The sequence below is a fragment of the Rana temporaria genome, chromosome 2, assembly GCF_905171775.1.
Source record: "Rana temporaria chromosome 2, aRanTem1.1, whole genome shotgun sequence".
NCBI classification, from domain to species: Eukaryota; Metazoa; Chordata; class Amphibia; order Anura; family Ranidae; genus Rana; species Rana temporaria.
In genome coordinates, this window is record NC_053490.1 from 140,041,393 (window position 1) to 140,058,247 (window position 16,855).

The following is a 16,855-nucleotide window of genomic DNA, read 5'->3' on the forward strand; positions in this document are numbered from 1 at the left end:
GAGGGGCAACTGTGACTTTAGGGCATGACTAAGGATGAGCTTCGGCATGTTCGCAGAGCCGGCCAGGAAGTCGGCACTGTGCTGCGCTAATCACAGGCAGTGAGACATTGTCCCGATGTGCAGCTACGGGGATCGGTAAATGTCTCACTGCCTGTGATTAGTGCAGAGCAGTGCCGACTTCCTGGCGGGCTCTGCACGTGGGGTTTGCAAACACACCGGAGCTTATCCTTGGTCATGACACAGGAAGGCGTTGACCAGCTGAGGATAGATCCTGCAGGGTGTGTGCTAATGAGATCAGCTGGTCAACTCCTTCCCGTGTCATGACCTAAAGTCTGTCCAGGAAGTAAGGCAGAAGTAATGGAGCAGTGTTCTAAAACAGCCGTAGAGACAGTGAGGTACACGTGTGTAGAATAAATGGAAAGCCGTTTTTATTTTTTCAAAGGTACATTAATGCTATATTGGTACATAGAGGAGCTGGAATTTAGGAAAAAAATAAAAAGTTGCACAAGGGTGAACTTATCCTTTAACCACTTGCCGACCTGCCATTATACTGTGGCAGGTTGGTTCTCCTGGGCAAATCGCCGTAGCTGTATGTCAGCCCTTTAAATATACTTAGCAGGCGCGCACGCGCCACTGCGTGACATAGGAGCTGATGCACGTGCCCGGCTGCCGCAATGTCTGCCAAGAGGGAGAGGGAGGGATATCTGTCAATGTAAACGGACAGATCCCCCATACTGTCAGGGAGAGAAGAGATATCTGCTGTTTCTAGTGATTAGAAACGGCGATTGTCTCTCTTCTCCCTGTCATTACACTGCCCCCCCTAGTGATCGCCCCCTAGTGTTAACCCCTTCCCAGCCAGTGACAATTATACAGTAATCGGTGGCTATTTTTAGCTCTGATCACTTTATAAATATCACTGGTCCCAAAAAAGTGTCAAAAGTGTCTGATTTGTCTGCCGCAATGTCGCAGTCCCGCTAAGAATAGCAGATCACCGTCATTGCTAGTAAAAAAAAAAATTATAACTTTTGCGCAAACCAATCAATATACGCTTTTTTTACAAAATATATAGAAGGCTACATATTGGCTTAAACGAATGAATACATTTTTAAAAACATTTTTTGGGATATTTATTATAGTAAAAAGTAAGAAATATTGTTTTTTTTTTCATAATTGTTGCTCTTTTTTTGTTTATAGCGCAAAAAATAAAAACCGCATAGGTGATCAAACGCCACCAATAGAAAGCTCTATTTGAGGGGAAAAAAGAACATCAATTTTGTTTGGGTACAGTGTTTGCATTGTCAGTTAAAGCGGTGCAGTGCCGTATCGCACAAAATGACCTGGTCATTAAGGGGGCATATCCTTCCGGGGCTAAAGTGGTTAAACTGCCTGCCATTTTGGCCGTCAGTACAGCCACCGAACAAGACCCATACAAGTGAATGGTCCGCACCGTGGCCGCCCTGCAACCGCGTGTAGTGCGTGCTGATGCAGCATCTTGAGGGTTAAACCAGGCACCTCCTCACTCCCTGTCAAATGTTCTCTGAGGAGTGATCGCCTGTGGACAAAGGAGTGGGTGATGTTAGCCGTATGCGTTTTTTTTTTTTACCAAACAGGAAGTGAAGGAATCTCTCCAACAGAAATTCTAATCCTTCCGTACGCTATATAAACCCCCCATTAAATAAATGGGGTGTGAGTTTACTTACTCGGTGTCTGTGCAGCTGAAAAGTATCACTGTTGGTCAGCGTGGTAGGTGTAAAGTTCATGTGCGTGTAAAGGAAGGCGTTCCAATACTTTTGGTAATATGATGTATTTTTTATAGCAGAAAGTAAAAAAATATTGTTTTTTGTTTTATAGCGTAAAAAAAAAAAAAACGCAGTGCCGTATTGCAAAAAATAAATAAAAATGTTCTGGTCATGAAGGGGGGGGGGGGGTAAATCCTCCGGAAGTCAAGTGGGTAATGGACACACAATCTGTGCGGGACTTTTATCGCAAGGAACTAATTTTTCTTGTTGGCGCTGTCATTTTGGAAATGAAAGGGTGTCTTGAGAACGAGTGTGTGGGAATAATGTAACCTGAATATGTGTAGAAGGGGGGAAAAAAAAGGTTTTGGCATCATTTAGGTGGGACTGGCTCTGAGAACTCTGCATACGTCAGCTGAAAGCATCCCCAGAAATAGAGGCTGTAGTCAGACAGGAAATGAGCAGGAGGTGGTGTGGGGTCTGAGGAGGCAGCAGACAGGAAATAGGAGGGCTGCTGGCCTGAGAGAGGAAAAAGTCCTCCACAGCTCTAAGACGTGCCAGGATGACAGACACGCTGCAGCTTCTACACAGTGACAACACCTTTTATTTCATCCCAAATCTGACAGTCCTCAGGAGAGGAAGGAAAACAATCGTATTCTTAGGAAAAGCGATTCAGCAACCCTGTTGTCTTAATCAGACTGATTTTCTTACGGTTGTTTGACATTTCCCACAGAAGAAAGATAACCATTCTGAGTGATTCATTAGAGAAGGACAAAACGGACAAATTCTTATGCCTCATACACACGACTAGTTTTCCAGCCGGAAAAACTGCCATGGGAGCTTTTGGCCGGGAAAACCGGCCGTGTGTATGCGCCATAGCAGTTTTCCGGCAGAAAACCGGCAGAAAAAAAGAGAACCAGCTTCCCGGTGGACTTTTTCCTGGCGGTAAAAATTGGTCATGTGTATGCTTCTTCGCAGTTTTCCCGACGAGAAAACTGCCGGAAAAAAGAGAACCAGCTTTTCAGCTGACTTTTTCCTGTGTATGCTTTTCCGAGTGGGAAAAAAACGCACATTCTCAGAATCAAGTATGAGACGGGAGCGCTCGTTCTGGTAAAACTATCGTTCGTAACGGAGATCGCACATTCGTCATGCTGTAGCAGACTAAAAAGTGCAAATCGTCTCTCTCCAAGCTTTTACTAACACGAGGATCAGCAAAAGCAGCCCAAAGGGTGGCGCAGTTTGAATGGAACTTCCCCTTTATAGACCCGTCGTACGTGTTGTACCTCACCGCACTTTGGACGGGCGGTATTTGACCTGAACGTGTGTATGCAAGGCAGGCTTGAGAGGAATCCCGTCTGGAAAACATCATTTTCTTTTTCCTGCTGAGAAAACCGGTCGTGTGTACGAGGCATTAGTGTGTTATGCATGATAGGATAGAGAAGGAAGAATAATAGTGACATGAATTTATCTGACATTAAAATCGTAATCTGGTGGTAAAATTACAGAACATACAAATGTGCTGATTTTTGAACAAATCGTTTTTTATGAAAATATGAATCGATTTGACCTACCAACTCTATTTTTAAATCGAATCGATTTTTTTCCCAGCCCTAAGGATGGGCTAGTGTTAACCTAACCTAAAATGGGAGACAAGTGCCCCCTTCCTTTATTCTTCTTCCTCCTTTTTTTTTCTCTTCGTCCCCTTTTTTTTTCTCTCCTTTTTTCCCTCCCTTCTTATTCTTTTTTTTTTCCCCTTTTTTTTTTTTTCTTCCCCCCCCCCTTTTTTTTTCCTCCCCCTTTTTTTTTTCCTCCCCCTTTTTTTTTTTTTCCAATCCTCCTTTTTTTTTTCCTTCTATTTTTGCCCCTTTCATTTCATCCCCTTTTGCGCTTACATCTTATACCCAACCTTCATCTACCACTTTACCTTGCAAAAGTTTTGAGTATAGTTTTTCTATAGAATAATGTAATGTACCATCATCCAGATTGATATAGAGAAACAAAGGAGGGGTTGGGAGTGTAGGGGCAGTTGCTGAGGCTGACTGTACACGTATACCCACCCCAAAGGGTTATAATGGACTATCTCAGTACTGATATACAACAACGTTTTGTTCAATATATAAAGTCTAATACATAAAAAATAACCTACAGAATTATTCAAAAATATTCAATATAATCAACCACTGTTGAAGTGGGGTATAGACAGGTCTTCCCTCAAGGGAGAACATGCAAACTCCAGGCAGGTAGTGCTGTGGTTGGAATGCTAACCAATGACCCTAGTGCTGCCAGGGGGAAGTGCTAACCACTTAGCCTTACTTGATCCTAACTGGAAAAAAAAGTTAGTTTTGCCTTTTAGTTCCACTTTTAGAGGCTGATAAAAATAGATTGCTGTATTTTTGTGTAACATTCAGTAACTAAGCTGTTCATGTACAAACATTTTTTTTTCTTTTTAATCCCAAGCTCTTATTTTATTATGTTTTTTATAGATGTTTTGTATTTACAAATTCTAAAACCAAAAAAGTAAAAAAAAAAAAGACTAGAAAATGCCAAAGAAAACACCAGCCCTACTGATAAATCTGATTTGCGAATGGCGAGTTCATTTTTTTTTTATTCTTGTTTTATTTTTTTTTACATTTTCTATAAATGGCTTTGAATAAAAAGAGAAACAGAAGCTTGTTCCAAACAGAATATGCTTCTAGAAGACCTGGCTTTCATCTTGCTATGTACTGTTCTATGCAGAAACACTGTCCTTGACATCAACAAACTGAGTTTTTTGCCTTTTTTCTATTACATTTACTGTAGTAATCTCCAATAAATATTATCCAAGGTGATGTTTACGTTGGAGTATGTGCTGTATATTGTAGTAACCACAGGCCAGAGCACAACTTCTATTTATCCATGCCAATATATTGTACATGATCTGACCCGATAACCTTTAATGCTGTGTAGGATTATACATGTACACAATGAGATCATTCATCTCCAGTGGGCTGCGTGTACATTCCCCAGCACAGCCCCCATAACACCTCTGATTGTGGAGGTGGGCACAGACGTGTTGGGTGACCTCATACCATGCAGAAATCTTTCTCCCTCTTTACTATTTGCAGCTCACTGCTGTTACTCGTGAAGTTTCTGTTTTTCATTTAAAAAAAACAGGATTCTAGATACTATGGTAAAAAGGCACATGTTTTATTTTTTATAGAGATCAGAATTTCTTAGAGTCTTCTTAGTGCTGATAATTACTTGAATTTATGCATCCAATTTCTGGGGGGGGGGGGGCAATAGTATTCTTGCTCAAAAATGCTGCCAAGGTAGGCTAACGTGATACTCATACCCCTGTCCTATCCTGCTCTCAGTCTTCCTCAACTGCGGGCTGGAAACAGGTTTAAAAGACTTGTTTGGAGGGGAAGGCATTTGGTAAACTTTCTGTGCTTTTCATCACTGGCCAGAGCAAGAGGGGAGAGGTTAGAGAAGAACCCTATAAAGTACTGTTTATAGCCTTAAAAACAAGACCCAACCCTGCAGTTTCTTTGTGTAGAAAGACTATTTTGCAGGACCAAATTGCTTTAACCCTTATGAAGAAGCAGTGTAATGTGAAAATTCTTAATTCCTTTGTGGCTTTTTCCTCTGCATGTCATTGCTGCCATGTTTAATTCATAGAAGAAATATGATGTCCATCAGTCCTGATCACCTGTGTAGTGTGAGTGGAGTGTGCTTCCTACACAGGGGCGGACTGACAACTCATGGGGTCCCCGGGCAATAGGAGATTATGGGGCCACACAGTATACACACACACATACAGTATACATATACCGAATACACACACAGTATACATACACAGAATACACATACACTCACTGAAAAGGTACAGATTTTTACATACTGTCCCTGGTTTTACTGAGGCTGGCAACCCTGATGGGGCCCTCGGGCAGTGCCCGAATGGTCAGTCCGCCCCTGCTTCCTACTTAGCCATTAGATAGCGCTGTACAAATAATGGGTATATAAACTGCATCACTGTCACCCTTGTGACAAGATGTTGAGGATGCCAAAGTTTATGTACCCCCCTTCTTCCTACATAACTAGAGTGCCTCATTTATTTACATACTAGGGCAGTGGCGGCTTGTGCTCCATCGGGTAGGGGTGGGTGGCAGACAGACCTGACACCATACCCACCGACTCCCACCCCCCCATCGCTCCAGCCTGTCCGCCATCCATACCCCCACCCATCGGCAGCTCACTCACCCTGTGCTGACAGGGGGAAGCTTCTCCCTCAGTCTCTCCCTGTCCCAGATACGTCTCCTCACAACCCACTTCCTTATTGGCCAGGAGGAGAATCAGTGTGATAATAGCGAATGTTCATTTGCTCTTGCCCACCCTTTTTTGAAGCCTATTGGAGCCTCTGGCTCTAATCACGTGCTTCAACCCCCCCCCCCCCCATTTGGAATCCATAGTTTGGTGCCCTGTATGTAGATCAGGGGGCCAGACGCATGGATGGGGGGGTGGTGCAGTGTGCCCCTAATGGACGGCCTGCCACTATAACTAGGGCCAATTTAAACAGGAGCCAATTAAAGTCGTTCTTAAGTCTAAAGGTTCTTTTTTTACCCTAATGCATTTTATGCATTAAGATAAAAATCCTTCTGTGTAACAGAATCCCCCTCCCCTCCTTATACTTACCTGAGCCCATTTACAATCCAGTGCTGTGCATAAGAACAGAGGCTCTCCTGGCTTTGTGCCTCCTCTCTGAGCAGATTGGCTCCCGCTGCTGTCAATCAAATGCTGCGATGAAGAGTGATAGGGCAGGGCTGGGCCGCTGTTCTGTGCCAATAGATCCTGACAGAGGGCGGCTCAGGAGTGCCCCCATAAGAAGTGACTTCCTATGGGGGCACTCGCCAAAGAGGAGGAGCCAGGAGCGCCCGCAGGGGACCCCAAAAGGATAGGATCAGAGCTTCTCTGTGCAAAACCATTGAGGGCAGGTAAGTATGACATGTTTATGACATTTTTTTAAAAAAAAGGAACCTTTTAATAGCACTTTAACCTACCAGCGTGTCTTTGGAGGTAACCTGGGTACTTGGAGGAAACCCACGCAGGCACAGGGAGAACATGCAAACTCCAGACAGGTAGTGCTGTGGTTGGGATTCAAACCAACAACCCTAGTGCTGCTAGGCAGAAGTGCTAACCACTTAGCCACTGTACTTAGCTTGTCAGCTCCTTGAGGGCATTTTAGATTGAAGGTCCACGTCATACTTGACTATTTGTATAGAAACTTAATAAAACGCTAGAAAAGAATGATGACATCCAAAGAATGCCGTAATCCAGCTGCCCACAGCCTTCTGGAATCGTAATGCGTCTACACCACCATTGCGTCATTAGGGGGCCAGCTGCAAGACCCTTAAAGAAGATATCCAGCTCCTGATGACATAAGCAAATAAGATGGCATTGCAGGACCCAGTGTGTGGTAGTAGAGTACCAAATTAAATGAGGACAGCACTGGATTCGCTGGGTGCGCGAGTATGTTTTTATAGAATATTTTATAAAGGGGATAAAACAAATCCTGGGGTGACGTTCCTCTTTAATAACGGCACTCCCTCTGTTACACAAAGTTCTAAAACGTTCCCGATGGAGGTTGGCTGCTGTTCAGGCTCCGACTGACCATAGGGCATAGCGGGCATATGCCCGGTGGGCCGCAGGTCACATCTCTGTAATGTAGGGGGGTCTGTATGGGCTGTATTGTAGAGGGGGCCTGTACTGTAGGGAGGTCTGTGAAACATACAGGGAGTGCAGAACTGTTAGAGAGGTGTCTGTGCAACAAACTGTGGGGGGGGCTGTGTAATGTAAAGGAGTCCAGAGGTGCAGTGTGCTGTGTAATGTAAAGGGGTCCAGAGGTGCTGTGTAATGTAAAGGGGTCCAGAGGTGCACGTTGACGTGTAATGTAAAGGGGTCCAGAGGTGCAGGGTGACGTGTAATGTAAAGGGACCCAGAGGTGCAGGGTGCTGTGTAATGTAAAGGGGCCCTGAGGTGCAGGGTGCTGTGTAATGTAAAGGGGTCCAGAGGTGCAGGGTAATGTAAAGGGGTCCAGAGGTGCTGTGTAATGTGCAGGGTGCTGTGTAATGTAAAGGGGTCCAGAGGTGCAGGGTGCTGTGTAATGGCTGCTCAAATGGCCTATTTTTTGTCCCAGTCCGGGCCTGCTGCTGTTTGTACTTAAAACAAAACCTTCAGTGCTTATATCATTTCAGTGTGGACAGCACAGTGGTTAGCATTTCCACCTAACAGGACCAGGATCGTTGGTTTGAATCCTAACCATGGCACTACCTTCCTGTAGTTTGCATGTTCTCTCTGTGTCTGAGTGGGTTTCCTCCGGGTACTCCAGTTTCCCACACTCCAAACACATGCTGGTGTATTAATTGGCTCCTGTCTAAATTGGCCCTAGTATGTGTGTGTGTGTGTGTGTGTGTGTGTGTGTGTGTTTATGGATGTGAGTTAGAGATCTTAGATTGTAAGCTCCTTGAGAGCAGGGACAGATGTGAATGTGTACTATATGTAAATTGATGCCGCTATGTAAGTACCTGAAATAACTAATTTCAGAGTTTCAGTGTAACATGTCACCAAATTCTGGATTGAAATGATGTTTGTTACATTGAAATGATTACATAACTACTGTATACAGGTCCTGAAAGAATTAAGTGCAATAACCGACACGTTCACAGAAAGATCTAGATCAGATGTATGCAAATTATTTGCAACTTGGTCTACATGTGTCGGCGATGTGTTGATTATGTCATCAACTGAAGCCACTCGATAATTACGCCACAGACAAAACAGTGAGCTTAGGCGTGCTCACATTTATTTATTTTCTTACTCGCATGGCTGGGGCCCTGATCCACTCACCCAAGGCAGAGCACAAAGCTGTGTTGTAGCGGCCTGGAGATATCCTGCCTGATCCGTCCACTTCATTCTGAAAAGATACATTATACTTTTATAAATTGTCGCGCTGCTGCTATGTTATTAGACCAGCATACAATTATTTCAAAGAGAGATCTGACATCTCAAGTTTCCTTTGAATTGGATTTCACTCTGTTGTATACGCTGTCATAACTTGGCACTTGTATCTTCTTTCCGCAGAATGAGGGTAGTTTAGAGTCTAATAGATGATATCGACCTCACTAAGCCTGACTGGGGTCTTGTCAAGAAATACTGCTTGGTTTAAAAAATAATTCTGCTTGGTAAAGTTTACTTCTAAACTGGTCTGATAGTGTAGGCCCTTGGTGCTCAACCTGTGGCCCTGGGGCTTCGTGTGGCACTCTGGGATTTTCTGTGCATTCCTCAGGGCCCCTACAGACATGAATCCATATTTTCCTATTGCACTGTTATAGCAGCAGTATCGAGCAGTCTCATGTAACGTGCCTCCAGTTTATGATGATCTATTGATGCATGTTACCAGTCTCCAAGACCTTGCATATCTTTTTCAGTTTCTTGCAGCATGTCCGCAGTCTTCGACCATCTTTTATCATGCTCATAATTTCTGACCATCTCTTGCATCATGCCTGCAGTTTCTGACCATCTCTTGTATCGTTTAAATATTCTTTGACCATCTCTTGTGTCATGTCTGCAGTCTCTGACCATCTCTTGTGTCATGTCTGCAGTCTCTGACCATCTCTTGTGTCATGTCTGCAGTCTCTGACCATCTCTTGTGTCATGTCTGCAGTCTCTGACCATCTCTTGTGTCATGTCTGCAGTCTCTGACCATCTCTTGTGTCATGTCTGCAGTCTGACCTTCTCTTGTATCGTCTCGTCAGTCTCTGACCATCTCTTGTATAGTCTCAGCAGTCTCTGACCATCTCTTATATCGTCTCGGCAGTCTCTGACCATCTCTTGTGTCATGTCTGCAGTCTCTGACCATCTCTTGTATCGTCTTGGCAGTCTCTGACCATCTTTTGTATCGTCTCGGCAGTCTCTGACCATCTCTGGTGTCATGTCTGCAGTCTCTGACCATCTCTTGTATCGTCTTGGCAGTCTCTGACCATCTCTTGTATCGTCACGGCAGTCTCTGACCCTCTCTGGTGTCATGTCTGCAGTCTCTGACCATCTCTTGTGTCATGTCTGCAGTCTCTGACCATCTCTTGTATCGTCTCGGCAGTCTCTGACCATCGCTTGTATCGTCTCGGCAGTCTCTGACCATCTCTTGTATCGTCTCGGCAGTCTGACCATCTCTTGTGTCATGTCTGCAGTCTCTGACCATCTCTTGTATTGTCTCGTCAGTCTCTGACCATCTCTTGTATCGTCTTAGCAGTCTCTGACCATCTTTTGTATCATCTCAGTAGTCTCTGACCATCTCTGGTGTCATGTCTGCAGTCTCTGACCATCTCTTGTATCGTCTCGGCAGTCTCTGACCATCTTTTGTATCGTCTCGGCAGTCTCTGACCATTTCTGGTGTCATGTCTGCAGTCTCTGACCATGTCTTATATCATGCCCATGATGTTTGTTGATACGCTTTCTGCAATCTCTTAGACTGTATAATCGCTTACTTTTATGTGCGGCCCTTTGGTGAGATCAGGGCTACACTTGGGGCCTCCCATATAAAAGTCGACCACCAGTAGTGTAGGCAGTGCAATTTTATTTATTTTTGGAAAAATTTATTTCTGTGGGGAAAAATACCTGTATAGTGCATATTTTTCTTTACCAATTTACATAAATTAATTCTCTGGCATTGGGTCTTGTGTGGCTGGCTACTCATCGTCTGGGATATATAACTTGTATTTGCCACAGCAGAGGCTTCAATCCAGTTCCAGAGGTTGCTGTTGTCAAGTTTCTGAAAGCTGGGTCAGTTTTGGGGCAGTTACTATGGGCTTTCCCATGGAATTGGCACGACTTCTAACAATCCGACAATGGAAACCTACAGTGCTGGAAGTAAGTCTTGGCTGGGACAGACATGGAGGCACAACACCAAATCACAAAGCTTATGTACTTGTGTTCTCTCCAGGATGAAACCTTGGAAAGTTCATACTTTGAGTACGTTTTGTATTTCTGGTCAGGATTACGGGGATACAACACCAGTATTCGAGTCATCAAATACAATGGAAGTGATTTGATCTGAATAATTATTTCTGTTTGCTTCTAGCTAAAAGTCTTCCATCTTTAGTGGAGAATTCTGTTTTTAACCATATACCGTGTTTCCCCGAAAATAAGCCCGGGTCTTATTAATTTTGGCAATCAAAAACACAGTAGGGCTTATTTTTGGGGTAGGGCTTACCATTTCACGTGCTGTCTTTTTGCCCCCTCTCCCTGCCTGCCTGGCAGGAATACCCAGTGTGAAGTGAATCAAACACGGTTGTAAACTCCAAGAATCCTTTCTATTACAGTAGAATATCATGAAAAAGGTGTGTGTTTCTGTGTCACATACCTTCTTACAGTGCCACTCGGCACTTCCATAGATGGCTGGAGCTCTCTCCCACGATCCAAGCATTGCAGAGTGAGGGGGGGCAGACTGCCGAGTGTCACTGTATACCGAAGGTATTTGACTACAGATTATATTACAGAAACACACACGCTAGGGCTTATTTTCGGGGTAGGGCTTATATTGCAGCCCTCCTTGAAAATTGGGGTAGGTCTTACTTTCGGGGAAACGCGGTAGGTATACAGCTAACTAAAATATGTTGGCTGCATAAACCTATTTAAAATAGTTTTGCTTGGTTTCATATAAAGTGGAGTCATTTGAGTTTGAAGTACAATTACAGGGTATCATATATTCATATATGTGGTGGTCTGTATATGACGTTTGGGGGGGGGGGGGGGGTATTGCACTGTGGCATATCCAGTGGTCACATGACTCAACTGGGCTGACAGCCTGGACTCTAATTGTAAACCATGAAGAATTTCTCCTGAGCCGTAAATGTCACAAGCTTGGCTTCTGTTGGCTTTAAAAACAAAGTTAATACTAGTATGTGAAATGGCTTTTCCCAAATTGTTGCCAAGTTTAATTTCCTTTCATGGGCATTAATTAAGAACATTGTCTTTCTTTTTTTTTTTAGGTGGGTGCGTGAGTTCTTGAATAATGACAACAGGGGCCTGGATGTTTTGGTGGAGTATCTCTCATTTGCACAGTGCGCGGTTATGTAAGTACAGTCTGTAAATTTGTTTTCCTTATTGTATGTGGAAGAGCCATCCCTAGACACCACAAGTAGGAAAATCTGTGCACATGCAGATGATTATCCTCTGTGGATTGTTGTGTCCTGATGCTGAAGCAGCAGCATGTGTTCCAAGTAACAGTTTCCACCCCATGCTGTCTGACACATGCAGCTCAGTTTGTTGTCTGTTGGTCCCAGCCAATGCAGCCATTGCACATCCAGCAGGCTGGATATCATCATTTTCTGCCGCTTTGTAGCTTGCTTTATCCATTCCTCTGTCTGTCCCCTGGCCGCTCAAGCTTCTTTGTATCCCTTTGGTGTAGGTTTGATTTTGAGGGCCTGGAAAACGGGGAGGATGGCTTGGTTGAAAAGTCCAAATCCTGGAGCAGATCCATCGAGGATCTGCAGAGTCCCAACGCCCTCCATGCCCCTTTCGCCAACGGCCTCGCTCGCTCTGCCCGCCAGTCTGTGCTCCGGTATGTATTTGTGTGCCCGCTCCTTGCCATTGTTCCCTGCAGCCTGCCAAGATGCTGTGTTTGTGATTCTTCAATAGCTATTCTTTTTATGATAATGTAAAATTAAAAGGCTAGTAGCACCCGGAAAGGCAAAGGGTCCATCGAAATACAATGATGGCCATATATGTTAGGTGTCTTTTATGCTTCCATGATGATTCTAAATCTATACATGATTATGAGTTTCCAGTATATTGGTATACACCAGGGATATGCAATTAGCGGACCTCCAGCTGTTGCAAAACTACAAGTCCCATCATGCCTCTGACTCTGGGTGCTATGCTTGTGGCTGTCAGAGTCTTGCTATGCCTCATGGGACTTGTAGTTCTGCAACAGCTGGAGGTCCGCTAATTGCTTATCCCTGGTATACACTATTTGATACTTGTTCACTACTCACTATTATCACATTGGCAAGTATGCAGACAGTAAATCTATAAAATAAAAGTAGCACATTATCTGATTGCGTTTTTTGCTTTTTTCATTCTCTATTATCAACTGGACCAAAAAAATAATGTAATTTTCAAATAAAGGTTTAGTGGTAATAGGTGATTAACACTTGTATGATTCCTTTTTATTTTTTTGGGTGTTACTGCCATAAGTAAACTTTCTTCATATAACGCTATGCTTTTAAAACTTTTCCACAAACTGGAAAACACTTTTTTTTTTTATCCATTACATTGTTTAATACTATTTTGCTACTAACGCATATACCATTGTAGTCTTATAAAATCAGATATTTTACATATTGTACAAGTAATAGAGCCTTATATATTTGACTGTTTAATTGAACATTTTTGTGTGTACTTACTATCACCCAATAGCAGCTACAATACATTGCCAGGAAAAAAAGCGCTGAAAAACTCCAGATTGGTGAGCCAGAAGGATGATGTACATGTCTGCATCATGTGCCTCCGTGCCATTATGAATTACCAGGTATAGTGTTAGTTGGTGCAATCGATGTAATGAAAAGGGCATGTGGCGCAAGCTATCATTCATAGTTTTGTCATTCTATTAAGAGATTTATGTACATCTCTTTAGATATAGACCACTACAGGGGTTGGACAAAATTATGGAAACAATTATGGTAAAAGAAGAAAATCATTGCCGAATATGGTGTTGGAACGCCTTTGGCATCCAAGATGGCCTGAATTCTCCTGGGAATTGAAAAATATAATCTTGGATGGAGGATAATGGAATTTGATACCGGTATTCATGCAAAAATCTGTGGTCACAATCTTGCAATGCCTTTATGTCTGTTGGTCAGTTGACCACGCTTAAAGCAGAGTTCCACCCAAAAATGGAACTTCTGCTTATCCCACTCCTCACCCCCTTACATGCCACATTTGGCATGCAATTTTTTTGGGGGGGGAGTGGGGGCTTCAGGAGAAGGAGACTTCCTGTCCCCCTTCCGCCGAGGGGCTGCAAAGGCGATTAAGCCTTTTGGCAGCCCCTCCCTGTAGGCAATCGCCTAGGACACGTGACAGGTCCTAGGCGATCGCCTGTCCAATCCAACAGCGCAGCGCCGGACTGCGCGCGCATGCACAGTGCCGCTCGCGCATGCGCAGTGGGTGCCCGGCCGTGAAGCCGAAAAGCCGTCACCGCCGGGTGCCCACAGTGACAATGAAGACGCCGGCCGGGGAGGGGGGGAGAGGAGCGGAGCCCCGGCCCGGCGCGGCGCGTCGCTGGAATGCTGGAGCAGGTAAGTGTCTGTTTATTAAAAGCCAGCAGCTACACTTTTTGTAGCTGCTGACTTTTAATAAACATAAATATTGGCTGGAACTCCCCTTTAAGCTCATAGGACAATGTTTTCCTGGAAACTGTATATGCCTTCATAACCTTTGATACTGTTCCTCGCAACACCGCAAATAAATTGGCAACTTCAATAAGAGGCACCAGCTTAGCGGGCACCAACAATTTGCCCACTTTGAAACTTGGTAAGCTCCGTCATGACTCCGTATTACTAGCAGCACATACAGTGAATGATGAAAGTGAGGCTTCCCACCTGTTATAGGCGTCTCATCACACAGCGGAAACAAAAGAATGTTACACAACTTCCGCCTTTAATGTTGTCACTTTCACACCTGCAAATCATGTAGTGTTTCCATATTTTGTCCAACCCCTGTATATGTGTTTATATACACACAAATACATGCCTATATCCATAGAATAAGAAAAATATGAATGGTGGCTTATGTGTATGAAGACTACAAGATACCTAAAGTTAACATGCATCCTATTTGTTTTCTCTTTTTTTCTTATTTTTTTTCTTAGTATGGCTTCAATCTGGTCATGTCCCACCCTCATGCCGTCAATGAAATTGCTCTCAGCTTAAACAACAAGAATCCAAGGTATTTTTGTTAATATAACTGTAATCTTTCTGTTCCTTTTAGTAGGGAAATAAAGTCCTGAAAGTCGCACATCACAGCAAAACCCTGTGAGGAGGTATATGACAGCCTCAACGGGATATATATATATATATATATATACACACACACACACATAAAATATATATATATATATATATATATATATATATATATATATACACATACATACATACATACATACATACATACATACATACATACATACACACACACACACACACACACACACACACACACACACACACACACACACACACACACACACACACACACACACACACACACACACACATACACACATACACAATTTAGAGTACCATTTATAAACACTTGATTATTTCAGAAATAATATACTCTTTATTGCTCAACATTTGATGGAATTTTTTTTGTGTGGCTATACCATATTAATATAACCGTGTTTTTAAAAAAAAAAAACCAAGGTACTTCAACAAAAAAACTTTATTTTAGAGAAAACAAAATTAGAGCACAGCAATGACTGTAGCACAGAGAAAGATTGCAACCAACATTTCAGATGGTTACATCAATCAACAATTTGTAGGAAGTGTACAGGCCCTTGCTTTGAATGACTTCATCACATCTGTGGCCACAGGACATCATTAGTCTCTCACACTGCTCTGGTGTGATTTTGTTCTACTCTTCTCCCAATCTCTTCCACTATTCGGAGACTGCAGTGGGTTTCTTGGCCATAACTTTGTCGCCAATGATTTTCTATTGGCTTTAGATCAGGACTCTGGGCTGGCCATTTCATTATTTCAATGGTTTCAGCTTCAAGGAACTGCTTTACCCATTTTGCTGTGTGACGGGGCCATGCAGTGCATTAAAATTGTTGGGTGATGAACGCAGGGAATGGACTGCATGTTATTGAAGAAGGTTCTGATAAACATTTGCATTTAATCTGCCATGTAGCTGTATAAGAGGCTTAAGTCCTGCTGCAGAAAACTTCCCCCTCCACCCTTAACTGACTTTTCTCCACACTTTGGGTTCAGTCTTTCCCCAGTTTGATAATGAACATAATGTTTCTCATCGGACCCAAATAAATTAAACTTGCTTTCATCGTTAAAATGAACTTTGGACCAGTTCTCCTCTGTCCAAACAACATGCTCCCCAGCAAAGGTTAGTCTAGCCTTTTGATACTTTGTGCTAATGAGAGGTTTGATCAACGCAGAGTGGGCTTTCAGTCCAAATTCTCGTAAACGGCGAGACACTGTATGATGAGACAGATCTTTACCCTGTTCAGCCCTGAACTGGCAAGCAAATCGCAGCTGCAGTGTTGAACCGATTGCCCATTGAGATTCTAAGCATTATCTTGTCCTCTATTGCATTTGTCTTTCGTGGACAGCCAGCCTTTTTGGGGGACTAGAATGAGTTTGTGACGTTCTAAAGATGCAATATTCTAGAAATCACAGATTTGGAACAACAAACTTCTCTAGCTATGGCTGAAAGGGTCATCCCTTAGGCCTTCATCTGGACACCCTGCTGCTAGGGGGTTTCAGTCACCATCTTGCCAAGTCTGTGAAAACTGGAGAGTTAGGCTGCCAGTTAAATAGGGTTTGTCAGACAATTAAAGAAATTGGCACAAGGTGCCAGATTAACTTCAATAACTGGGAGGTATCTGAAAGTGTTTTCTAATTTTGATCAATGTTCTTTTTCAAATCTCATTAAAGTTTTTTATTCTGTGCTTTAAAATATATGTGACTCATAAAATATGCTTGTCATGTTACATGATATTATTTTTATTATGTACTGTCTCTTTAATCCCTATCTAGTTTGACTCTTGTGGCATTCCTTAGTTTGCATGCTGCTCAGTCTCCTCCCCCTCTTTTCTGTATCAGTCATTTCAATGCTGTACTTCATGTGACCTGTATGTTTCTTCTACCTGCATGTAAGAATCGTTCTTTTACCTGTTGTAACTTGCATTCTACGGATCATACGACGAATAAACATCGCCAGATCTTCTTTCATGTGAGTTGTGACTGAGTAAGCTATCTGGAAAGGTGATTTGGGATGGATAATCTCTTCAGGGCAATGAGCTCCATGTGCTACTGAAAAATACATTCATAGCCTTAGCAGCCGATCCAGAA

General features: G+C 43.1%; 1 protein-coding gene across 5 annotated transcripts in view; it reads left to right on the forward strand.

Annotated features, from left to right (window-relative positions):
• The window catches only part of FMNL3 (formin like 3), a 157,682-nt gene that overhangs the window by 100,438 nt on the left and 40,389 nt on the right, over nucleotides 1-16,855 (forward strand). For 4 of the 5 annotated variants that reach the window (XR_005747407.1, XM_040341211.1, XM_040341210.1 and 1 more), the window contains exons 5-8: nucleotides 11,759-11,842; nucleotides 12,178-12,330; nucleotides 13,188-13,299; nucleotides 14,638-14,714. Coding sequence is in view for 4 of the 5 variants with exons in the window: in XM_040341211.1 (XP_040197145.1) it covers nucleotides 11,759-11,842; nucleotides 12,178-12,330; nucleotides 13,188-13,299; nucleotides 14,638-14,714 (426 nt within the window). In the remaining variant the exon portion in view is untranslated. The remainder of the gene's footprint in view (nucleotides 1-11,758; nucleotides 11,843-12,177; nucleotides 12,331-13,187; nucleotides 13,300-14,637; nucleotides 14,715-16,855) is intronic. The other variant, XM_040341214.1, reaches the window with a different exon arrangement.